Below are 26693 nucleotides of genomic sequence, written 5' to 3'. Positions count from 1 at the left end.
GTATTGGCGAATTTAAATTTCCAAGGAAAACACAGACAATAGTCTTCCATAGGCATGATCTGAGTATTTCCACCATAAAATTCCTCTTCCATGCACACTGTATAAAATTAATAAATGACAGCTGTACAGACTAAAAGAGAGAAGATATATCTTCTGGTGGACAAAATAGTATTTGATACGTCAGCAAAATTCTGTATTTGGGACAAAAAGAATTTCCCCACAGCTGTGTCTAAACACAGAAGAAAGTGCAGCTGAGCGTCTGTGTGCCTCAGGAGTTCACCGTCAGAGAATCTGTTCCAGAATCCAGCCCTGGATAATCAGATTTGTTTATTAAAAAAAAATTAAAGAAAATTTAAAACCCCACAAATATAACAGGCCAAGAAGTCCTACACCTGCAGTGCACATCTGTTTCCATTTCTGATTATAAGTCAACCTTCTTTTCTTGAGACTGTGGCATTGGCAGCCAACAGAAACAATCATTTAACTTGACAGGAACTTTCCCCAAAAAACACAAAAGACACTAACGCTGATTCAACTCTTCTCCTTGCAGAGAGGCACCATTTCAAGGTTTTTTTAGCCCAGATGTAGATATTTAAGAGAGCTTCAAAAACTCTGCAGACACCCTTTTTAAAGAGCAGGTCCCATCCCCTTTGTTCCTCCTGAGAGGAAAGACTCTCTTACATCAGGCTCCTGTAAACACAGGATTTTTTAAGCATGGAATGCCATGAATTTCTGTAGCCTGAAGATCCCCTGCCTCACCATGAGGAAGCAAAGGACAGATATTTCAAGTGCAGAGTCATGATGTGTCTGATGTTTCCAAAGTCAAGACATGAAACGAATAAAAGGAAGCGCTCTCTGCAAAGGTATCGATCCCCTGACTTGTTTCTGGTAAGCCCTGCAGAGACAAGGGCTGACAGCAATCAAAAAGACTTACACAGTGGGCTGGTTTCGAACTCAAATCTTTGGCTGAAGCCCCCATAGCCGGCAGCTGTCCGGGCTCGGATCTGGAAGACGTATGCTGAGCCAGGTTTCAAACCATCTGCCGTAATCGTCGTCTCTTTGGACTTGATGATGGTGTAGCTCGTCTCTTGGTCCTTTTCCCAGCACCCCCACAAAAACCACAAAGTTCAAACACACACAGAGTGGCTCCCAGAGAAGACACACTCTTAAAAACCCCCAGAGAAACATTACAAAAGATGACTGAAGTATGGATTTTTAAGGATTTCTTCCTCAAAACCCCCTCTCTGAAGGTTCTTTCTGCAATACAAAATGTGAAATCTGATTTTCTTTTTTATAATCAATGATTCTAGGAGACATGCAAATGGCATTTGCAGTAGAAGCAGCTTTCCACTGCTCAGGATGTACATGGCCTGGGGTTATCATACAAAGATCAATCCCAAGGCACAGGGAAGATAAAACCAGTCCCATCACCTTAGAAAAGGATTTTGATTTACACCAAAATGGCTTCCCAGTAATATAAGTAGGTCTAAAAGAAAATAGTATATTACACACGATACAATTTTATGCCTGCATTTCTAGAACCATGAATTTGACCTTGGGAAGGGAATGATAAACAAAAACTCCAGGAAATTACCTGATTTTTGCATTGTTCTTCTGAAGCAATGAACTGGAAGAAAAATTGCTGAAATAAATCTTCATCTACATCAGTTTCCAATGTAAAACAGTTCCAGTCCTTTGATTAAATTTTTGTTGAAATGCTAAGTAATTACTCTTAGAATTATTTACTGTAACACCTAATCTAGACAAGAGCTCATAAATTAAGGTCTACAAATTTAGAAACTGCTTTTTATTCTTTTTATTTTTAACTACTGGTTAAAAAGCAGTACGTGAATATTAGGTCACATCTTTGCTTGTATGTCAGCCAGTTAGCTTTTCAATACACTGTTGGCTTCTGTAAACACTTGGACTCTTGAGCTTTTCTATGGAAAACACTAAGTTTCATTCTCAGCCTGAAGAAAATAAATCTAGACAGCATAAACTTGGACTGGCTGGAGCTGCCTCTCCACAAAGGACTCAATTCTTGAGGAACTATTTGCTGGAGCTATTTGACACTAGCCCTGGACTACAAACAACATTTTAAGCACCCTCTCCTGTCAATTTGTTTGAAAACAAACTAAGGAAAATTAAGAAATACATAATTTCTTTTACTTTAATTATTTGCTTTACCTTTTTTGTTTTCTAAAAGCTATTCTTCCCAAGTCATTCCATGGTAAGGAGTCAATGTACCCCAACAGTCATTCAAACGAGTTAATAAAACAATTAGTAATGGATTATTTCTATCAACAACATAACCTGATTCTTGCTGTGTACTTTAATTCTCAGCCCTGTTTAAGTAACTAACGAATCTATTTCACAAGTTCCCCCATCTGCAAAAATAATGTGGAGAAGAGTTATTAAATTCTTTCCTCTGTTTGCATGAAATGCTTGAGCAGGTCCTTCCCATGGTCAAAGAAAGACAGAAGGAATAAGGATCTAGTCCTGGTCCATGTTGAGCAATTTCACCTGGATCACAGATAGAGCTAATGGATTATCTTCCTTAAAATAGAAATTTAATCCCCCTAAAAAAGTGATTTGTCACTCAATTTCATTATTTTCCTCTTGTTTTATGTAGAAAGCCTGGATGTTTCTGGGGAAAAAAGAACACCTTACAATTCCAGCTAAGGCAAAAAAAACCCCTATTCAGTCAAATCCTGAAAACCTGATTTTTGGAAAGCTAAGATTTCCAGAGATTTAAGGCAATATCACTCAAAATACAACACTTTGATAAAGTGCATTTGCAACCATTTTCATCCAAAAGACATTAATTCTGCAGGAAAAGAACAAGTCACCATCTGAAATGAAGACTAGGAGAGGCAAGTTTTGTGCTTCCCTTTAAATAGAGAGAAAGAGCTGGAAAATCCAGGCAAGTTTTTAAGCCAAGATGCCCTTCTTCATATCACAGCACATACAATTTCTCTCCACAACCCATTTCTCCTTTCACAGTGGATAGAAAATCAACTGAGAAATTGAAATACCAAAGACAAGGGATTGCTTGATGTTTCTGGGAGGAGACATGCTCAGTCCTCAACCCCTTCTATTTTTAACAAATGAGCATGCTCTATCTTAATGTGATAAGCCTGGAGAAAAATCTGACACACGGATTTAATGTATTTGTTGAAGACAAGGGGCACACTAATGGAAAACAACACCCTCATTTCAAGTCTTCCTAATCACTTACTGCAAAATCAATCTGACATTGATTTATGCATAAAATCTCTCCATTCCCTTCCATGACTCAAATAATAATAACTAAAAGAAAACAACAAAGAGAAGGTACTTGGGAAGCTCAGTAATCAGTCCATCACACCTTTTCAAAATATTTGATTTCGTATTCCAGTATGATGCCATTAGGTCGATCTGGCTCCTGCCAGGAAAGAGAGATGCTATTTTTAGTTATCTTCCCTTTCTTCACAGTACTGACTGGAGAAGGTGCTGCAAGACAGGAGAAAAAACAGAACAGACAAAAATTATTGTTAGTAAGATGATCTGCCTCAACCAAAGTCAAACACATCAGCGCATCCTCAAATACAAGACAATCCTTCACTACTGCAGATCAGTGAGGTCTGTTTTTACCTTGGTGGTATTTTCCCATTTTTAATAATTGGACTTGCACAGATTTGCAGCAGCATAACCACCAAGGTGAAGTAATAACATGAACTACTATCACAGCTTACACATCAACCCTTTCTTCTCAAGCAATTTTTCAACACATCCACAACTTCTCTTTTCAAATATGTCAGGGGTCTATGCTATCAGAACTACATATTGATTATGTTTTGCTTTCTTTTGCCTGCTTTCAAGGCATATATTTTTCAGAAGACCTTAGATTACACAGACTCCTTACCAGTTTTGGATTTTAAGTAGTTTAAGCCTAGGTATCCTTTCAGACCCTTCCTTCCAGAAGCAAGGAATACTACAACCTTTATAATTCAATTGCTCTCCATTAATATCACTAGGGTCTTACAGCCCACATGGTGATGCCAATTCCTTGCAAATGGCAAAAGATTTTAATGGTAATCACAGTTTGTAGGTTCGCAGTGTGCTTGGGGAAGCCACAGAATGAAAGCAGCCATACCAGTTCTACTCATTATTTTAAGATGCAGCCCCGAAAGGTTATCTACCCTTTGTAGCACACTTGCATCAGAAACAGGCTTGATCCTTTGTATTCAATCTGATGTCTGCAGAGAGTTTTTTAAGTTGTGGTTGCTGCCACCCCTACTAGCTCTCTAGCAAAAGCTGCTATGGGCAATGCAACCCTAACACCACAGGTATTTCATGCCAGTGATTAGAAACACCATCAAGTGAAAAGAAAAGGGGATGGGAGAAATTCATAGTCTCCAATTTGCAGGGCCAAGAGCAGCTTCTCCATAGATAAAAACAGGCCATGCCTGGATGAGGGACTTTAATTCACCCTCCACACAGGCAAGCTCCTGCTGGATAGCAGGGGGCCTGAGGAGACCCATGGCAAAGACTTTCGTGGCCATATGGGGAATAGAATGCAAAGACCAGTAGCAAACAACCACACTTCATCTTCCAAAATGTATGTGGAACTATAGAAAAAAAATTTCTTCTATATGCAAGACTAGCTAATTATCTTAACACTGTAAAAACTCCCAACCCATTAAGTAAAATAAAGACAAAAATACATTAATTTTTAAGCTAAAAAGTAAGGAAAGAGCTCCAGACAATTATTCTTGGACTGAAGGCTGGCAGCAAGACTTCTGTGTTATAGCAAGTTCCTACATCTCAGTCTTGCTTCAGCTGTAGTTTTTTACACTCATGTTTACTTTTCCCACTTGGCTCTTGAAGGATCCTGAAAGGTGTTGGCTATTTCCATACTGCTTTCTGCTGGAGAGCTGGCATCAAGATGTACAGACAGTGTTAGCCTTTTAACTGTGCACCCACTACTGTGCTCACAACTGTTCCACTGAGCGAATGAAAACCACCTTGATTTGATTGATAATCATATTATTTATGCAGGTACTGCATGGTGATCACCAAAAATTTTTCATCTGCAAAAGTCACCTTACCCCTCTCTTAATGACATCCTCTACAAGTTTTTGGGCTATGTGAAGGCAGATAGCAACCTAAATACAAATTACTAATCTGGTAAAGGAATTTCCATCCATCCTAGGTGCCTAAATGTGCACTGTGCATACATGCCCACAGCAAGCTGAGTGCAAATGAGATATGATCTGTGCTCACGTGTATGGTCAGATATATTAGCTCAGAGAAGACAGAGTGAGTAGTGAGCTCCATTAAAACAGAACAAAGCCTCTTCTGATGCAAGGAAGCTACATAGTTTTTAGAGACATTAGATAACAAGCCTTGCTGTGTGGTGATGGTGCAAAGTAAAAGGAGATTTTACAATCCTTGTTAAATACATGATACTGATCACTTATCATGAGCCACTCAGATGCTACCATATACAGGGAGGAGCCACCAAAGTACAGTAATTTCACTATTACAAGCTGCACAGACTATAAGCCGCATCTCCGGGTGTCAGCAACATTTCATTCTTCATCCATAAATTAGCCGCACCTGATTATAAGCCGCTCTGTCGTTCGTAGCGAGGATCCACATGCAACAAAGTTGCCAATTAGTAACAGAATCGCGAGATCGCGGGGTTTACTGGCTCAGCTCAGGCCGTGTGGGCACAGGGTTGCCGACGGGGCTGGGCGGCCCAGCTCGGCGGGGCTGCTCGGGGCCGGCCACCGCTGCTGCTGGTCTCACTCGCCCTGGCCTGGCGCTGCCCCGCGGTGGCAGGCAGGGATGGAGCCCGCTGGCACCTGCGGCGGCAGCGGGAGGAGGGGAAGAAGACCCCCGCTCCCACGGTGGCAGGAGGGGAAGGAGCTCCCCTGCTCCTGCGGCGGTAGGCGGGGGTGGGAGCCCCCCGTTTCCCCCCCAGGCCGCGGGGATGGCAGCATGGAGCCCCCGCCTCCCTTCCCCCCTGCGCTGTCAGCACGGAGCCTGCCTGCACCCGCCGCACAACAGAGTAACCAATTTGTAACAATCGCGAAATGCCGGGTTTTACTGGCAGGTGCTTGGCTCAGCACCCTGGCTGGAACTCCCGGGGTTGGAAATTTCAGAAAATTTTTCACATATTAGCCGCTCCTGAGTGTAAGCCGCATTTCCGGGGTGGGAGCAAAATTTTAGTCAAAATGGTGCGGCTTATAATCGTGAAATTACTGTACTAAAAAAAAGGCACCTATGCCCTCTGGGACTGATCTCCAATGCCCCTAAATCCCTGCAACGTCTATCCCATGCTTGCAGAGCTGGCAGCAGAGGTCTGGCAGGATAGAGAACATAAGTGCTGAGCATTATACCATTTTAAACTACTATTAGGAAAAGTAGACTTGAGAAGAGCAGTGAGGGGAAACCTCAGCTCTCCCTGGTATTGAATGCTTCTCAGGAAGGTGAAAATCATGCAATTCCCAGCATCAAAATCTCCTGATCAAATAGTGGATTTTTCATCCACTTCATTGAGGTTTTCTGAAGCGTTTATAGGACTGAGGCTTACAAGTGCTTTACAGCCAAGAAAACAAGATAAGTGCCCCCAAACTCTGCTGCCAAACTTTCCATAGGAGATTCAGGGCAGTTTAGCTCTCCTTTATGTGCACTTGCACTGTACAACACAAAATGCACCACCAGCAACCAAACACACCCATTAAACTTCTTACACCCCTAAACCAGAGCATTCCCTTTTAAAAGCTTGTGCAAAAAGCTTGGCTAGTGAGCAGCTTCGTGGACTTAAATCTCTGCGTGTGCAAGTCTCTAAAATGTTCAATTGTGGCTCACAGAATGCTCTGCTCTACTGGGAAATGAATGGAAGATAAGAAAATGAGTAACCTAACTCTCAAAGTAAATTATAAGAGGAGTAACCATATCCTTTTTGAATCTTCTTCAAAAAAAGTGTTAAAGTGTAACTGTGAGACAAAGGCCAATTAAGGAATTCAATAAATCCCAGTGGTGCTGGCATGATACAGTAACTACTCTGCATCCTCAAAGCACAGAGAAGTGAAGTGAAGGAAGGAATGTATAAGTATTTCAGAGGTTTTTTTGTAACAAAAAAAGTAATCCAATCCAGGAAAATGGACAAAGTCTGCAATCATTCCATCTTAAAAGCCTGCAACTGGATACTGTGCTATATGATCTCAGAAAAAAATTAAAGGATTACTTAAGACTTGCTTTTCAAAAGTCATTGCTTTTGCAAGAGCAGTATCCTCTTAATAGAAAGAAGTCAAAACACAGAGCCCTTCCATTTGGAGCACAACATGTAAAAAAATTCATGTAAGAGTCAAGATACATAAAGCTGCAATACTTCATGTTTCTTATGTAAGCAGACAGAAGTCTTGTTCAAATCCCTGCCTTGACACAACAAAATGTGGATGTACGTTGTGAATTGCTCATGTTCTGCATATATGCATTAATTTCCCAGCCACACAGTCAAGATCAAAGAGGGTTATTACATCATTTATGTTTATGTTTGTCATTTATGAAAACAGCCATGCACGTGATGAAAGCAAACAGAAGATGTAACAAGGTGTGAAATTGCCAATGTACATTTCTGTTTTCCTGAGACCAAAAATTTATCAGGAAGCAAAGAAAAGCATAGAAAACTGATTCTTCCTATTTTTTTTCTCTTGTGCTCTTTCTAACATTTCTTAAGAAGAGTAAGGGGGCATACCAAATAAATAAATAAAGTTTCTGCAGAAGATGCATCATTAGTCACATCTGAATAACTACAGAAAATTATTTCATGAGGAACAGGCATTTTAGGACATTGTTCCTCTGCAACTTTTGATAATGACACTTGCACTGAATTACCCATCTAGGCACCAAAGGCCATATTTACTACATACTGTGCTGTGTCTCACTAGTATCTAACATACAATAATGCTTAGTGGAATAAAATGCTAATTATATTTTAGGAGAAACTAATGTTATCAGGTGAACAACCACTGTACCAAGACAAAACAAATCCAGTTTCTACTTTTCATGATCTATCTAATGTTCTCTCCAGGCCAATTACTTTTGCCTTGGTATTTTTCACTCTAGCAGAAACAATAGCAAATGGCCCCCCATCTCACTCAGTCCCAAAGCCATAACTTTTACCTGTTATCATATAACCAAACAGTTATGTTATAATTAATGCACTTAATAAAACCACGTATAATTGAAGAAAATAAAACCTGTATTAGAAGAGGAACCATGAGACAAGTAACTCTGGTTTCACTTCAAAAGCCTGGTATATTGTAATTTTTTACTCAGTTTCTAATTTTTTTCTCAGACCTTTGATGACTTCAGAATTTGAAGGAAGACTTGCCTTATTCATCAAGTCACAGTAAAGGCACTGCGAAATTGCAGGTGGCTTCAAGCAGTAGGTTAATTTAAAAAAATATAGACATATTAATTGAAACAGAAACATTGCATGGGGAAGGGAAAAAATGCTCTCACTGTATTATCTCTTTGCATTTCTACATAGGAACTTTTAGGGCACCTTAACACCCAGTGGTTCACTTAAGGGTACTTTTACTGTGAATATTAACACCCGGGTCAGAACTTAGGATTTAAGTCATAACTTGTCTTTTGTGCTGCAATTTTTCATATCCCAAAGTGTACTCAAGTTTGTCCCTTGAGAACAAAGAGCTGCAAACCATGCCTGGCTAGTTAAGCAAACAGGTTGGGCCCCAAGTTTGCAAGTGCTTGCAAATGTTTTTGAAAACTGAGTCTAGGAAATGAAAAGTCCTTGTACTAAGTAGCATTAAATGTCACTTCTATTCTATCTGAGATCTTTCATGGGATTTAAATCCTGCACAGGCCCTAAGTAAGGCAAAGAGGTAAATTTTAGCCCCAGGATTAGATTAAATCCAAACACCTTGCCAAATAGGAGCCAAATCCTAAAACATTGTTCATAGATGGAGATCATCTTCTTTTGAATGATTCTTCAAGGTATCTCGTGGCTAGATGGGGGACTTCATGTTAGTCCTTTTCATGTATCAGATATCAAAACGAGAACACAATCTTCAAATTGCTTTGGCAATGAATATATAAAATCTCTTCACAATTTCTATGTCCCAAGAAGAACCCCTGAGGTGCCAGGTCTTAGATCTCTTTGCAGTCTGAATGGGCATTTTGAATGCCTCTGAAACCTGAGATGCCCTTATCTGTACCTTGAAACAAAACAGGCCCAACAAGAGTGGGGGAACCCAGCTGAAGCACTCCATGACCTTGACAGAAGGTAGGGCCCCATTTTTGTAATACGAATCCATGACTAACCCTGGCAACCAGATCTATCTCATCTGAAAAGGGGTGGTCTTTCAGGTGGGCTCCATCCTGGTTCCAGTAAGATTCAACACAGCTCTTTAAGCTTGACACCAGGACACAACTTGACACCCAAGTTAGTCATGGCCAAGGTGCTCCCAAGACTTGCTGCCTCCCATCTGGACAGAAGGTTGTGTTCATGAAAAGTAAAACCTCAGTTGGCGTCAAATTGCGTTGAAGAGCCCGTTCTTTCTTTAACAAAGCTTTTCTCAGATAATGTCTCTCTAGGCTTCTAATCCTTGGACCTAAGATACCAGAAAAGTACCTTTGCTAAAGGCAAAGAGAGGAGTAGGGATGCTGTGGTTTTGTGGACACTATTAACCCAATGCTTTTACTTCCTAGCACTCTACAAAAAAGTAATCTTGTGTTGGTAAACACAAACCATAAAAAATCACCTTCAATTCATATCACATTAGACAAATAACAGAAGTAATCTTCATGCAATCTGCATGCATTAGCACAGGGATGATGGTTAATGTTTTACTTCTGATCTCTGTAACAGTTCAGGAGATCTGCCTGGCTATGCACCAATGTGGTCTAAGGCCTCAAGATTTACTGTGCCCCAATACTCTGTGTTCTTGCAGTAATTGAAGTGTCTTTAGGGGAAGGAGACGTGTGTGCACACTAAATTCAATAATTCAAGGCTTTCTTTTCTCTGAGTATGTCCTAAAGGAGCTTGCAAGAGAATCAGAAAAGAGAGAAAAGAGAGGAAACCACAGTAACAAGCTAACATCAGGTGACCCACCCGTAAGGACCTACTGCTTCTTATGGTAAATCTTTAGATGAACACTCAATGATATTTTGCTACTCCTGTAAAATGGTATTAAAAGAACAAATAGCAACAAATGCCTTGTTGCATGTGAAAAATCACTACTGAAATTCTTTCTGCAATAATTTGTGTTATAAAAATGTGTCCATAAAATATTCCTTGTTATTAAGACCAAGTACTTACTGACCTATAAATTATGAAAGCAAATCCATAGCTTTAAATGTTTACATATAGTCTTTTCCTCTTAATCAAAATATGTTGTTAAATTGTGAGACAGCAGGACTCAACACATATTCCTCGAAGGACAGTTGATGCAACCAATGAAAGCTTTGCCATTCACAAAATATTTTGCTGTTACAAAATATTGCCAAAACTAATCTACCTCAGTGCCTACCTTTGTGGAGGCAACCCAGGAAGGCATAGCAACATCTCATCTCTTGCACTCCTTTCTCTTACCGACTGCATGAAAGTTTCCAAAATTCACCACTTACACCACAAAGTAAGCAATTAATTTCTAAAAAATCTACCAGAAGGAATTGACTTTGTGTCAGGGCTATCATATATTAGAACTGCAATAGGATTACAAGCAGAGCCTAAAGACACCACAAAATTCTATGCTCTAAACTATAGCACCTTTGGAGTAAGACTGCCTTGTCATTCCTCATGCGCACACCACCCCATATAGAACAGAGCTAGAGTATTTAATGATACCTGAAGGATATCACTGTCATCTCAAAGAAACACATAACCTTTGGCAAGGCTCTTAAAAGCATATGGTTTAAAAAAAACCCTTAGATTCTTGCCATTTGTCTTCTATGTACAGAGTTGCACAGACCTGCTCTCGTCTCCTGCCTATCATGGATGTGAGACATGTACTCTTAAAGAACGTAAACTGCCTGCAGATCCAAAAAATTTGCAGGCATGAGGCCTGAGGAAAACATGACCAGATATCACAAGAGAAAATTGGGTAATATTGGGCACACTCACCTGAAAGGAGGGAAAGTATTACCTCCAGCTTGTTCATCAACAAACACATTCAAGTCCTCAGCAGGAATATTGGTATACCACAGTTAAAAGAAATTTTAAGGATTATGTATAACGAAGGCTTCAAAGGGCATGATCTGCAACATCAATCAAGGTAATTTTTTTCTCTTGAAATCTGGAAGCTTGCAAACACTCACCTGTATTTTGCAGGGTGCAAAGTCCCCTTCATACAGCTACAGGTTGTTTAGAAAAAATAGTTTTAAAAAGTGGCCTGGCAAGACTGGCCCTGATCATAGCTCATTGTTTGAGAAACTTTTTTTTCAATTGCCAGGCCTAACATACATTCATTTGTACTTACAGCAGCATCAGCCCTGTGTCCTGCACAGCCTGCTCCTATTAAGCTGCAATTTATTATGATCCTCAGAAGGGAGAGGGAGACATTAGGGCATCACAGGTTGCCTGGGCTCAGGAAAAAGGCATCCCTGATGTCTCCAGCAGGTATTTGCACTCACAGCCAATGTGTGTCTGAGACAAATATTTGTTGGAGCAGGGAAGAGAGGCATGGAGAAATAGCTTTCTAGAGGGTGCAGATCCACAGGAAATTCCAATACTTGATTTTATTTTTCTAGTGCCTCTGGAAATCAAGATAGTAAGTTTTTCTGAAAGCTGGGGAACAGTTTGTGGTTAAGACCTGAGCCAGATTTCTTCACACCACAGAAAAGCTGTAATTTCCCTATATTCCATTAGTGGTTTAGTTGTGAAGCCTAGGAATAAATACTATCGACTTACAAGACTCTCATAACTTTACTCCTAGCAAGGTGATAAGAACTCCAGCTCTAATCCATCAAAGCATTTTTGGAAAATGCTTAATTTTAAGTGCATGAGCACTACCACTACTGTCAGCATTTTGCTGGATCATAGCCACAGGGCTCAGCATTTTCCCATAGAATTCTCGAGTACATTTATCAGACTCGCTTCTATCACGCTTACCAAGGAGTGCCTTCCCTATCTTTAGTAACCTAATATCTGATTTGCATTTAAGCAAAAACTTCCTTTTAAAAATCCACATGCCATTAAGAACAAAATAAAGCCAAACCACAACTACTGAACTAAATGTGTGCTTGTTCCTGCTCTCTACCACCACACCTTCTTAATTCGTAAATTGGCTCCTTTCTTTGTACAAGGCTTGCTGTGTCCTTTCTCTAGCTGTTATCAAAGCCTAAACCCTGGAAATTCATGGACTGTTTTTAAACTGCATGGGAAATTTCCTTCTCTGCCAAGCCTCTCACTCTGTAAGCAATGAGTCTTGCTGATGAATTCTAACATTAAAGCCAAATTACTAAACACTCTAGTGAAATCAGGGGCAGGAAAATTAATTCCTTGTATTTCCACTTGAAGAACAACTACTGAAAGGTGCATCAGTTCAGAGGGAAGAACAGGCAAAGTTCTTAACTCCAACTGTAGCTTGTTTTTTATTTCCTATGGTATTTGGTCCCTCTGAATACCACAACTGCTCTTATCTCACCTCTTATTCAGAAATGGGAGAAAAGCATGAGCCCACCACTTGTCACAGGACCCTGGGCTGTTTACAGCTTTGCAGAACCATAATCCAGACCTCTTCCATAAGAGAGTACCCCAATGAAGACTGGAAGGCTTGAAATAAAATTCTTAAAAACAAATATTAATAAGCAAACAGGTAATACTAGATCAAACCCCTGTATCAGTAAAACCTCAAAATTACTAGAGCTGAAATGGAAAGGTTTATGTACCTATGATTATATAAAACCCTTGATTTGAGACTTGATGGTAGCTTTTCTGGATCAGAGCAAAAGCTGCCCAGACTCCTACTATTTTTAAGGGAAATGGCAAACAAATAAAAAAATCTAACAGATCTCATCCTTGCTGCCAACTCAGTTATCGTGCCCAGTCTTTTGGCACTTTAAGTGTGACCATGGGCACTGTTAGACCTAAAACCTCAGGTTCCAAACACTGAGATGAAGCTAACTACTAAAGTCAGTAGAAATCAAAGTTTTACTACAGGTGCTTGGGAAAATACCTCTTGGCAGTATCAAGGGAAATTTGTGTACCTTCAGCTTTCTGAATGGTAGCCTTTGCAGTGTGAAATATTGGAGCATGCAATGCCCCTTTGGAAGGAAGGAAGAAGATACAGCTTCACAGAATCATAAAATGGTCTGAACGGGAAGAGACCTTAAAGATCATCTAGTTCCAACCCTGATGCCATGGGCAGGGACACTTTCTAATAGACCAGGTTACCTAGAGCCTCATCAAGCCAAACCTTGAACACCTCTAGGAAGGTTGCAACCACAGCTTCTCTGGGCAGCCTATGCCAGCACCTCAACACCCTCGTTGTAAAAAATTTTTTTCTTATATCAAGTCTGAATCTATCCTCCTGTAGTCTAAAGCCATTACCCCTTGTCCTGTCCTTACAGGCCCTTGTAAAAGTCCCACTCCAGCTTTCTTGTAGAGCCCCTTTGGGCACTGGATAGTGCTATAAGGTCTTCCCAGAGGTCTTCTCTTGTTGGCTCCATCAAACTGGTAGGGATGAACTGAATTTCTTCTCCCCTTCAAGTCAGCAGACTGTGACCTCCCTGTGCACTCTCCCAGAGAAACTGTCATGGCATGCCCTTTTTTCCCCTCCTGGTCACTTGCAGCTCTCCCTAGGGCTGCTCTTCCTGGCAGTGGGTACTCCTAGTCCTGCCCACTCATCAGCTGCTCCTGTTCAAGCTATGGGCTTCTGATGGGTCTTGGCAATCCTCGGCAGTGTCCCTGGCTCAGTAAACCTTCCTATATGTCTTGATGCTCTGCTTTGCTATGGAATGCACCTTGTCCATGCTGTTTGCTTTGGCACTCAACCTGTGGCTTCCCAGTAGGCAAAGTCCTATCAGGTCATTGGGGAGAAGGAAGAAGTACTTGAGGGATCTCCATAATGTGCCTGGTTTGAATGTCAGGAAAAACACAGTACAGTTTTACCAAATCCAAGAGGGAATCGGAGAAAGTTAAGAAAGCTATGAACAGAGACTGTTGTGTCCTGGGGAAAAGGAGACTGAAGGAGAACGTAAGTCTCCAAATAAGTAAAAGGTTGCTGTCTCTGGAGCAAGACAACCACAGTTTTAAATTTAGGAGCAGCTTTCTAAGAACAAAAATAATGAAGTGCTGAAAAAAAATAAAAAACACCCAGTGAACCTGTGGCATGTGTGGAGGTTTTAAAGCAGGTTAGATGAGCACATCCTGAGATCCTTCCAGATGCACAGCTCTACACAGATACCTGGCTATCAGAAGATAAGTGATAAAAATAAAAAGGATCTTGAAAGGCAGAGGTCCAAAAGACATATATTTAGTGCCATTTACCAGCTGGCTTGTTTGTGCCAGGGGACATCACAGAAAAATGTAAATTACTGAAAGTGGCTAGTCACACAAAAGGATGGTACAGGGATAAAAGCATCAGACTAGAGGAAATAATACTCTGCTTTCCGGCTCTGCCAGAGACTCCCAGCATGACCATGAGTAAGTCACTTCATCTTTCCGTGCTCTTATTTGTGCAATGAAGATAACAATAATTCCTTTATCTGTATAGACTTGAGGGGCAGGAACTAACTATTCAGGTCCTGCCAGCACAATCTTTGCTTTGGCCCGCAGGCACTGCTGTAAGGCAAATAAAGAAACAAGGAATACCTGCAAGCATTACTCCTGACAGCTGGTTTCTTCTATTTAAATCACAAGAAACTTGTGATATCACACTGAGCTCAAACATGGAACAAAACCCCCATGTGAGTGACAAAGAGGAAAATTGTGGGGAAATTTGTGGCAAAGGCTTGTTTTCATAATTTAGTAACTTTCTCCAACTTCTGTTTCCAAGTAGAAGCACTAGCTGCGGGCTTAAAGACAAGCACTGTGCAAAATTGCTTTGCTGAGGCAAAACTGCACAGACCATGACTGAGCAACCCAAGTTTAAGATGAACATCAACCTTTCAAACAGGATAAATGGAGCTGCATATGAAAGCATGGCTTTTGACTCTCCTACCCTGCAAAGGCATCACTTTTCTGCAGGAAGCAAATACGGACTCTTCTGACAAAATATAGCAGGCTTTTTCAGTCCAGTTAGTTTCTGAAGGTGTTGATAAGGATTTAGAGACAATCTCAAGAATATGCCAGAACGTTTCTAACATGAAAACCCAATTTATGGACTGTACAGAGACTCTCTAGTCCAATCTTTCCCCTTATTGCTGACAGGATATGTCCTAAGTCCTGGGTCACCACAGACTCTGGAGGTCAAGGCAAAGCTATGGTACCAGCCTGAACAGCCTGAACATCTGAGAGTGGGATTGCCATCCAGAAGCTAATGGTCCCAACAGATTTTAGCTGTTTCAAATGGTAGCTGCACATGCGCTCTCTAAAGTGTCCTGAGGCTTTGGTGACATTGTCTCATTTGTCCCATGACACTGTAGAAAGATGGAGGAAAGACAAGCTTCACTGCATCCAGATTCCTCACTGGGTTCACAGCCACTGTAACAGGACCAGATTTGGTTTTGGCAAGTGCTCCTTATACTGGTCACTCCCTTCAGCTTTGTGAATGTTAGAAGAGAAAGGAGCATTTCAACATCAGTAACTGTTCCCTCCGAGGGGTTCCTTGGCTCTCTTCTCCAACTTGGACCAGGGAATGACTTGGATAGACCTAAGGAAGTGCTCTAGTCCTTCCAACTCTCTCATCATCTTTATTCAGTGTGTGGACTAGACCACTAAAAACTTTACTGAGTAATTAAAATATATACGCAATACATAAAATGCTTCCCTGTTTGGTATCACCCTGAACATTTGTCACTACCCTTTGACCAACCCTAATGCTTCAAGCGCTCATTGCATCTAGCAGCTGGTTGAAATTGTTCCTTGAAGATGTCTGAAAGTAGTCCAAACAGCAGATGACAGGATGGGGTGGCTACTAGAGCTCACTGCACAAATACCAGCTGCTCACAGCCATTTGCCTGTATCCTTCACAGATCTGTGTTGACATTAGCTCCCACTTGATCCTGGAAAAAAGGCATCTTACAGCACCACTGAGAACTACCCAGCCAGTACAGATGGGAACTCATGAAGGTTTTCCTTCAGATGATGCCTTGAGTCATCCACAAGGGTATCATCTCAAGATCAGACATGTACAACAGTTTACATGGGCTCAGACTGCTTAGATTGAAGAGACAGAAATCAAACCATATGGGTTCTCCACTATTCTGTTCCCAGCTTGTTGGCTATTAGCACGACTCTTTCTCCCTAAATGTGAATAAATGTGAAATTATAATGGTAAGTGGCGTTAAAAATTGAATGATACATCAGACAAGATGATTAAATAACTAGGTGTAGATTCTGGGGCATATCAGTTTCTCCGCCTTCTGACATGATTATTGGTCATTCCTAATCTATAGCAGAAACAAAACTGAGATTACCTCCTCTCAAACAATTCAGCTACCATTCTCCTTTGTTCATTCCCCCTCCCTCTCCCTCACACAAAGGGGAAACCCATTAACTAGCTCTAACTGGTTTTAATTCAGTGGTATTGAAAATGGGATCCTAGCAATGCATGTAATTGATGCCATTTCACAGGACTGCCTTCCAAGGAGCAGCAAAGGTGAAGCATTCACATTATCAAGGTCACTGCAGTGAATGTAAGAATAACAAAGACTTGGATTTGCATTAGGATCCAATTACAGTGAAGTACACAAATGTTGCTAGACTGCCCCCAAATGAGAAGTACTCTAAGAGAACTATACACAGCAAAGCAGAATTAATAAAAAGAAAAATATTTAAAATGGTTTTGTTAAAATCCTATACAAATACAGTGGACTCAAACAGAATGTGTTTTATGTTCATTTAACTTGAATTTGTAAATTTATAGGCAGCAGGTAAAGCAAGATAATTTAAAATCAATATTTTTAAGTCTTAAGGTCAAAAGAGATCATTCAGCCCTCTCACAAAAAAAACAGTGATTTTTCATCTTCCTTTACATCAATAACAATTCACTCTTGAGGGCAGATTACCAAATTTCACCACGCAGTGGTGTGCTGCCCCATTGTGCCACTTGGTCAAAAATATAAAATATTTAAAGAGATAACTGAAGTTTGTTCTAGAAATTAGTACTGAAGAAAAAAAAAAAAGCCAAAAAAATCAATACAGCAGTTATAATCTGAAGGCATGAAAACCAAAAGAGAAAAGGACACTTTTAAATATAGATATACACACATGCACGCTTCCATAAGTCACACAGAAAAAAATCAAGAAGAGCCTTAAGTAAGGATGTATGCTTCAAGTATAATTTTAAAAGCTCAATGTCCCTTGAAGACTGTAAGTAAATTTCCAAGCTATTTGGCAACATTTATCAGTTCATAAAAATCACAAAAACAGCCTGATTTTAAAAGGCCTGCAGATACTGAACTATCACATCTGATCAGTGAGAACTGCCCACATGCATTTCTATGTTGTACAGCACTGCAGTGTATAGAATTCAGCTCTGTGGATTAACCTCCTATGGGCCTGTTTCTATCTGTGAAGAACACATCTGAGGAAAGAAATAAATTTTGCCCAGTGTTACCTACTTGAACTATTACATAGCTAAGAAAACAGAAAGAAAACTTCCATCCAGTCATTCAACTGCCAGCAACAGCTTGTAAAGACTACTTACTTTGTGTGGTATTCAATCACTTCATTTACAGTACTCCAAGCAAAATTACTGAAGTCATTAATGCCTGTCTAACTTCTTGTGCATCACTCTGATAAGAATTTCATATTACAGTAATTTCATGACTATAAGCCACACCCTTTGACTAAAATTTAGGTCCCAAACCAGAAGTATGGCTTATACTCCAGAGCGGCCAATATATGAATGATATTCAGAAATTAGCCAACCTGGAAGTGCAAGCCGCAAGGTGGGGTGGGGGCGGGGCAGCCCCGGCTGGCAGGAGCCACGCGGGGAGGGAAGGAGCGGGTGGCCGTAGGAGCCCTGAGCTGCGAGACGCGGCCACCCCGAGCCAACGCAGAAGTGCGAGTCGCAGATGCGCCACGACAGCCACGAGCTGCGGCCGTGTTGCACCGTGGGAGCCGCAGCCACCCCGAGCCACGGTAGCCCCGAGCCGCGGCTGCTCCGCAGCAGCCACGCGTTGTAGCAGCCCTGAGCCACAGCAGCCTCAAGCCACAGTCACCCCAAGCCAACTTGGAAGTGTGAGTCACGGCCGCAGCAGCCCTGAGCTGAGCCGTAAGGGGTAGATGGCCCTGCGGCAGTGCCAAGCCGCAAGGGGCAGAGCCCAGCCAAGCCCGCACGGCCCCAAGCTGAGCCAGCAAACCCCGCAATCCTGCAATCCTGTTACTAATCGTCAACTTTGTGAAAGTTGCATGCGGATCCTCGTGGTGAACGAAAGTGCATCTTATAATCTGGTGCGGTTTATATATGGACAAAGGCCTAAACGTTTACAATCAGGTGCAGCTTATAATAATGAAATTATTGTCCTTCTGCTGCTAAATGAAATGAATGCTGATCACATAGGCACATCTTACCTTATATCTCAAGAAAGACACTGCTAGCATCCTTGCATCATTTTCAGTGGCTGCTTAGTCTGGTATCTGTTGCATAAATATGGACCACAGGTTCCCTCTGGATCACCAGGATGCTGCTCATTTTAAAGCTGCTTGAGCAAGTTGCATTAGCTTTTGTTTATTCTAAGACTATGGCCTTTAAAGTCTGGATGTGATATTTAAAAGGTCCAGTAAATGCCATATCTACTTTCAACCATGAATCTCGCCTAACAGAGCAGTGTATCATGATCTCAGTGATGTAATTCTCAAGATCATCTTTTTAATAACAAGACCCAGGATGGCCAGTATGATAAAGCCCTGGGAACTCAAAAAACATCTCAGTCAGTGCCTCAATAATAAATCTGGTCTTCTCTACTTCATCTTTTCCTCCATAAGGCATGTCTACAATTACATACTGAATGATCTTGGCAAAAGGATTTTCAGAATGTGGGGAAGACACTGTATTGATAAAACAACAAAAATCAAAATAATGGTACTCCCATACACAAGATAATCTTGCTTCCTCAATACCCTGGGGGAAAAAATTATGTTTAGAGTCAACATTTCTAGAGAGCTGTGGTATGTTATAAAGTAATTCATGGTTTGTGAAAGATAAATCATGTTTGTAGAAACAAAAAAATTACAGTAAATTCACGAATACAAGCCGCACTGAGTATAAGCCGCATCTCTGGGTGTTGGCAAAAATTTCGGTTTTTGTCCATAGATAAGCCGCACACGAATATAAGCCGCTCTGTCGTTCGCAGCGAGGACCCGCGTGCAATTAGTAACAGAACCGCGGGAGGGCGGGGTTTACTGGCTGAGCTAAGGCTGTGCAGGCTCGGCCCGCTAGGGGCCGCTGATGGAGCCAGGTGGCCCAGCCCGGTGCTGCCGCTCGGGGCCGGCCGCCGCTGCCCCTGGGCTCGGTCACCCCGGGTCGGCGCTGCCCCGCGGTGGCAGGCAGGGACGGAGCTTCCCCCGCTCCTACGGCAGCGGCGGCGGGCGGGGACGGAGCTTTCCCGCGCCCGTGGCGCCGGCGGCGGGCGTGGACAAAGCACCCCGCCTCCTCCCCGAGCCGCGGCAATGGCGGCGCGCACTTCCCGCCCCCCCCCCGGGCCGCGGCAATGGCGGCGCGGGGCTCCCGCCGGCTCCCCGAGACGCGGCAATGGCGGCGCAGGGCTCCCGCCGGCTCCCCGAGATGCGGCAATGGCGGCGCGCACTTCCCCCCCCCTCCCCGGGCCGCGGCAATGGCTGCGCAGGGCTCCCGTCGGCTCCCGGAGCCGCGGCAATGGCGGCGCCCCCCCCCACGTCGGCTCCCCGGGCCGCGGCAATGGCGGCGCGGCCCCCCCGGGCCGCGGCAATGGCGGCGCGTCCTCCCCGAGCCGCGGCAGTGGCGGCGCCCCCCCGTCGGCTCCCTGAGCCGCGGCAATGGCGGCGCCCCCCCCGTCGGCTCCCCGAGCCGCGGCAATGGCGGCGCCCCCCCCCCCCGTCGGCTCCCCGGGCCGCGGCAATGGCGGCGCCCCCCGCCCCCCCCCCCCCCCCCCTGGGCCGTGGCAATGGTGGCGCCCCCCCCCCCTCCTCCCCTTGGCTCCAGCAGAGGGAAGAAGAGAGCTCTCCCGCCTCTCTCCCCGCCCCCCGTGCTGCCTGCAGGGAGCCAGGGCGACACGGTAACACTGTAACAATTGCGAAATGCCGGCTTTTACTGGCCGGTGCTTGGCTCGGCACTCTGGCTGGCACGTCTGGGGTTGTAAATGTCAGAAAATTATTAATATATTAGCCGCACCCGACTATTAGCCGCACTTCCGGGTTTCCACCAAAATTTTTGTAAAATTGCTGCGGCTTGTATTCGTGAAATTACTGTAATAAAGAAACTTTAGGTACGCTGAGCCCCAGAGAGGAGAAAGATTGCTTGCTTTACTGGATTCTAGCGTTGCAGATACTAACAAAGCCACAATTAGTAAGTTACAGTAATTTCATTACTATAAGGCGCACCTTTTTGACTAAAATTTTGGCCTGAACCTGGAAGTGCGCCTTATACTCCGGAGCGCCTTATATATGGACAAAGTTCGGAAATTCGCCACCCCGGAAGTGCGAGTTGCGAGACGAACTGCGCGGGTCTCAGCAGGGCTCAGCACGTGTCCGGGTTTGGAGGACAGGTATCTGCTAAGAAAGGCAGGAGCCTCTCTTTGAAATGGAGAATGTAAAACCCCTCCCTCCAAATTATTATAATTTTGAAATTAAGGGGCTCTCAGGTAATGATATGGGAAATAGGAATAACAGTTCTTTACTAGGAAAATTAAGATAGAAATACAGTACTACAAAGAAACAAACTTCAAACCCAAATTATAATAATTTGGAAGGAGGGGGGTTCACATTCTCCATTTCAAAGAGATGTTCCTGCCTTTCTTAGCAGACACCTGTCCTCCAAACTAAGACACAAAGTCAGAGTATCACCTGACACCCCATCAGGGCTACACCCGTCAGTCCGGGTGTTGGTAGCAGTCCCAATAAATGGTGGCTACAGTCCTCCTGCAGTGACAGATGTGGTTCAATTGAAACAGTGGTCTTGTAGAAGGGTGCAGCCTCCCTCCGAAGGTCCAGGGAAAAGAGGGCAACTTGGTGTCCCAGAATTTCAGTTTTTATCTAGGTAGGAAAGGCTGGGCTCTCCCCTCTGGCTGGAGCAACTCTCAATGGGGTAATTTTATCAGTCAAACAGTGGGACTCAATGGGCCATTAGCAGAAGATAACTCCCTGGAGGAAGGATGGGGGGTGCAAAGATAAAGAACAATGCCCTACTGAATTCAATGGATGGCCCATTAGCAGAGTATCTCCCACAGAGATAAAGATCACTGCCCCACCTGGTCACAACAGATAGTGATAGAATAGATACTTCGATCACATCCTGTATTGTAACTCAAGACAGCACGGCTGGTGTGGTTGTTACTACAGTAATTTCCCGAATACAAGCCGCACTGAGTATAAGCCGCATCGCTGGGTGTTGGCAAACATTTCCTTCTTTGTCCATAAATAAGCTGCACCTGAGTATAAGTCGCTCTGTCGCTCGCAGGGAGGACCCACATGCAACAACGTTGCCAAATAGTAACAGAATCGCGGCAGGGCGGGGTTTACTGTCTTGGCTCAGTCGTGCGGGCTCGGGGCTGCCGACAGGGCTGGGTGGCCCAGCTCAGCGCTGCTGCTCAGTGGCAGGGGGGGCACAGAGCCCACCGGCACCCGCGGCAGCGGTGGGAGGCAGGGATGGAGCTGCCCTGCTCCTGCGGTGGCGGCACACGGGGACGGGAGCCCCCCGAGCCGCGGGGCCAGCAGTACAGAGCCCCCTGCCTCCCCCCAGGCCACGGGGCCAGCAGCACGGAGCCCCCCACCTTCCCCCCAGGCTGCGGGGCCAGCAGGAGAGAGCCCCTGCCTCCCCCTGGGCCACGGGGCCAGCAGGAGGGAGCTTCCCCGCCTTCCTCACCCCCTGTGCTGCCTGCACAGAGCAGCTCCACCCGCTGTGCAACAGAGTAACCAATTTGTAACAACCCCGTAAATGCAGGGTTTTACTGGCAGGTGTTCGACTTTGCAGTTTGCACTGACTCGGTTTGCACTCCCGGGGTTGAAAATTTCAGAAAATTATTCACATATTGGCCGCTCCTGAGTATTAGCCGCATTCCCGGTATGGGAGCAAAATTTTGGTCAAAACGGTGCAGCTTGTATTCGTGAAATTACTGTAATTCATTACCTTGTTGCGCGCGGATCCTTGCTGCAAAAAAAAAGTGAGCCTTATCGTCCAGTGTGCCTTATATATGCACCAAGTTTGGAAATTTGCCGACTCCTGGAGGTGCACTTTATAATCCGATGAGCCTTATAGTAGTGAAATTATTGTAATAGAACCTGCCCCAATGGCGGTAACTTGTTATGGAACAGTCTAGGAAACTCCCTGGCCATGAGGACTTGATAATCGCCACCGACCAAGATAACCAGGGTCTTCAGGAAAACCTACATTTCAATACCCAATTCCAGTAACCAAAATCTGCATGAAACAAAATTCATCCACTGCGCCGAAACTGGTTTTTTCTAGACCATGGTGAAGAAAGGAAACTACATGAATATGGGAATCCACAGCAGAAACAAATGGACTTTTGCCCCAGGTCAGAAAAACTGTATAAAAACTGACTGCCCAGGACGGCATTTGTGAACACAGGGGGATCTGATGCAACAGAGGTCAGATCAACGTGTGTGTTCACCCAGCACCGAACCCGGGCTCGTTGTTGTCTTTTTGGTTGTGGCTTCCCAGGACCGTAATTTCAGTTGCAAAAATAAAAATTGTTGTTTTTATATTTTTAATTTGGCTCAATTAGTTTATTACCTATAACAGTGCAAACAGAAACACAAGAGCAGCTGTGAAGACATCCACAGAAGTGTGATGATCAAACCTACCTGAGACATCAGGCCCTTCCCTGCATTTGTCTACATGTGAGGCTACTCACCGACTTCATCAAATGTAGCTTCCATACACACAAGACAATAATTTGACCCACTATGGGAAGACAAAATATAATATATCCCTTCAGGTACTGAATTAGCCAAAGCAATGAATGAAACAGAAGACCACTTGGACCTATGGTCATCTGCAGGATAACACAGAGAAACTCTGCCCTTCCATTTTGGAAGAGATCCTGTTTAGGTCTTGTAATTCAGTATTTCATCAGGAAGGACTCAGATGTATATCAAGATTTAATCCCTAACTCTGCATTCCTGTGTTAGAGCTCTAAAAAGCAGTCAAGAAACATGGGGACTAAAGGAAGGACACAAATAAATAAGTTACCTTTATGTCTCCACCTTGAATCCAGTGAAGAGTAGTACCACTAGACTCTGGTGACTTTTGGCCTCTTCCTGGCCCTGCTTATGAACTTGGGAAAAATCACTTTGCTCTTTTTTGCAGTCTATAAATGCAAATGCAGGAGGGACACTCCCACTGCTCACAAAGCACTATGAGGTTTGCAGTAACATCTGCTGCAGCACATACAGTAAATTCACGAATACAAGCCGCACCCGAGTATAAGCCGCTCTGTGTTCGCAGCGAGGACCCACATGCAACAAAGTTGCCAAATAGTAACAGAATCGTGGCAGGGCGATTTACTAGCTCGGCTTGGGCCATGAGGGCTCGGGGCTGCCGACAGGACTGGGTGGCCCAGCTCGGCGCTGCTGCTCGGTGGGGCCGCTCGGGGCCGGCCACCGCCACTGCTGGGCTCGGCCACCCCGGCCCGGCGCTGCCCCGTGGTGGCAGGGGGGGCACAGAGCCCGCCGGCACCTATGGCGGCCATGGGAGCCGGGGATGTAGCCTGCCTGCTCCTGCGGTGGCGGCACTCGGGGACGGGAGCCCCCTGAGATGCGGGGCCAAGCAGAGAGAGCTGCCCACCTTCCCCCGAGCCACGGGGACAGGCAGGAGAGAGCTGCCTGCCTTCCCCTGAGCCGCGGGGCCAGCAGGAGAGAGCTGTCCGCCTTCCCCCGAGCCGCGGGGACAGGTAGCAGAGAGCTGCTCGCCTTCCCCCAAGCCGCAGGGCCAGCAGGAGAGAGCTGCCCACCTTTCCCCGAGCCGCGGGGACAGGCAGGAGAGAGCTGCCCACCTTCCCCCAAGCCATGGGGACAGGCAGGAGAGAGCTGCCTGCCTTCCCCCGAGCCGTGGGGCCAGCAGGAGAGAGCTGCCCGCCTTCCCCCGAGCCGCGGGGTCAGCAGGAGTGAGCTGCCCCTGCCTCCTCCGAGCTGCGGGGCCAGCAGGAGAGAGCTGCCCCGCCTTCCCCCGAGCCATGGGGCCAGCAGGAGGGAGCTGCCCCTGCTTTCCCCAAGCCGCGGGGCCAGCAGGAGAGAGCTGCCCCGCCTTCCTCACCCCCTGTGCTGCCTGCACAGAGCAGCTCCACCTGCCGCGCAACAGAGTAACCAATTTGTAACAACTGTGTAAATATAGGGTTTTACTGGCAGGAGTTTGACTTTGCAGTTTGCACTGACTTGGTTTGCACTCCCAGGGTTGAAAATTTCAGAAAATTATTCACATATTGGCCGCACCTGAATATTAGCCGCATTCCCGGTATGGGAGCAAAATTTTGGTCAAAATGGTACGGCTTGTATTCGTGAAATTACTGTACATTCTCATCTTTGGTAGCAGCCTTAGGCCTGTGGCTGAAACAATCTCTCCCCTGAGCTCTTATTTGCCCATCCCTTCCCAAACACAATTAATTAAGAAGCCTTAAGTGATGAATTTCTAGCTATGACCTTTTACTGAAAATAATCTTCTCTTGGCAAGTTATTCCTATCTTATTCTTAGACACAACTTCCAGACTTGCTTATTTCTGCAACGTGCTGCTTCTACCTATACTTTCTTTGATGGGCAGACAATGGAACATGTCTAATTCCCAACAACAATTTTTTTTCATTCAAGGTGGCAGAGCCCTGTGCCTGTGACATGTATCCGGAGTTACTCCAGGCCTTTTCTCAGAGGCTCCCAAGAGTCAAGTTTTCTCTCCTCCAAAGCTGGCATGCAGAAATACCCTGCAGAACAGAGCACAAATGGAACACTCCTTCCTCTTGGACCTGACCACTTTATTTATTTATTTTTAATGTGTGTAAATAAAACAGGCAGAGGTGAATATTGCAGCCAGCAACAGGTAAACCTCTGGAAATGCATGACTATCAGGAACCCATAATATTACTGCAGCAGGACCATCTTGTGCCTCTCCAAGGGCTCTCCTACCATCTGATGTTACAAATGCTTGGACGATGAAAGCATTTCTGACAGGCTCTTAAGTCTCCTAAACTAGATTAATCTACATGCAGCATACAGCAAAACTACAGATACTTCCTAATGATCTGAAGTGCCAACTTCCATGATAAATATATGCATCCTATGTGCAATTATGCCTGTATCTTAATAGGACTGAGATGGCTGCCAGATACTGATTACCAAATAAGAATTTGGCAATTATACTCCATCTTACCTTCTGCCTGATATAGTTAATTTTAAATAAATAAGGATTTGTTTTCAACATTGCCAAAGAAAGAGTAGTTTTGTCCTTTGCTTTGTACTGGCTTACCAAGTGTGATCATGGAATTAAAGAAGACAAAAGAATTCCATTTGCCGAAGTACTGCCACTGCTTCACTGAAGCCATTTCACTGCTGTTTAAGAAGCACTGTTAACCCTTTAAGTAATCAGAGGGAGGAACAATGTTACCTGAAATAAAAGCAATCTCACTAGATAATCCCTCCTATTCTCAGCCAGAATTTCAGTGTTTGTCATTAACTGAATGACAAACATCTGCAGACTTACCTTTACTTTAATCACCAATACCACAAGATCCAAAGTATTACCCATTTGTCTAACACTGATGTTGGTAGACAAAACCTCTTACCTGCATAATCTGTGGAGATACTGGCAAACAGCTTACACCACATGTAAAGAGTACAGAGAAGCTTCTTTCTGAGGCATGTGAGAGGAATGTAATGAGAGAATTGCGCCAGTGCCACTCAGACATAGAGGCACTGTTCTTGCAGTGAAGTCAGGGGCAAAGTCCCTGGTTTACTACAGCGCAGAGGGAATTAAGCCAGTGTTGAGCAACTGATACATCTCCCCTTTGAAGGTTACCTTCTGACATAAAAATAAATGGCCATTGCGGTCATCTACATAAGAAGCTGGTTAGGTGAGATTATAGCAAGGATAATGCAAACCAGTCCAAACCATTCTATGATTCTAAATGGGAGAATCTGCAGCAATGTGAAAGGATGTGCTGATGACAGCAAGAATTTTTCCACTATTCAGGCAGCCGGGAGACAAATATTATGATCTGTCTCTGTCTGCCTTTTCTGGAGTGCCATTTTATGACACAGTTAATGAATTAGCAAAAAAAAAAAAAAAAAAAGCAACAGCCCTGTGTCACAGCAACTGCAAATCAAATCATCTTTGGAAGAGGAGTAACAGAGACCTGTGTTTGA

General features: G+C 44.0%; 1 protein-coding gene across 10 annotated transcripts in view; it reads right to left on the bottom strand.

The window, feature by feature from the left end:
• LOC116996679 (ephrin type-A receptor 5-like) overlaps positions 1 to 26693 on the bottom strand; it is a 95022-nt gene that overhangs the window by 48889 nt on the left and 19440 nt on the right. For 8 of the 10 annotated variants that reach the window (XM_033060599.1, XM_033060602.1, XM_033060601.1 and 5 more), the window contains 3 exons: positions 3368 to 3492; positions 1595 to 1627; positions 935 to 1094 (listed from right to left, as the gene is read on the bottom strand). In XM_033060599.1, the coding sequence (XP_032916490.1) occupies positions 935 to 1094; positions 1595 to 1627; positions 3368 to 3492 (318 nt within the window). The remainder of the gene's footprint in view (positions 1 to 934; positions 1095 to 1594; positions 1628 to 3367; positions 3493 to 26693) is intronic. The other 2 variants (XM_033060598.1, XM_033060604.1) reach the window with 1 other exon arrangement.

Source organism: Catharus ustulatus, chromosome 5 (assembly GCF_009819885.2).
Source record: "Catharus ustulatus isolate bCatUst1 chromosome 5, bCatUst1.pri.v2, whole genome shotgun sequence".
Lineage (NCBI taxonomy): Eukaryota > Metazoa > Chordata > Aves > Passeriformes > Turdidae > Catharus > Catharus ustulatus.
The sequence above is the reverse complement of the archived record's forward strand: the minus strand, read 5'-3'. Positions and strand labels throughout refer to the sequence as shown.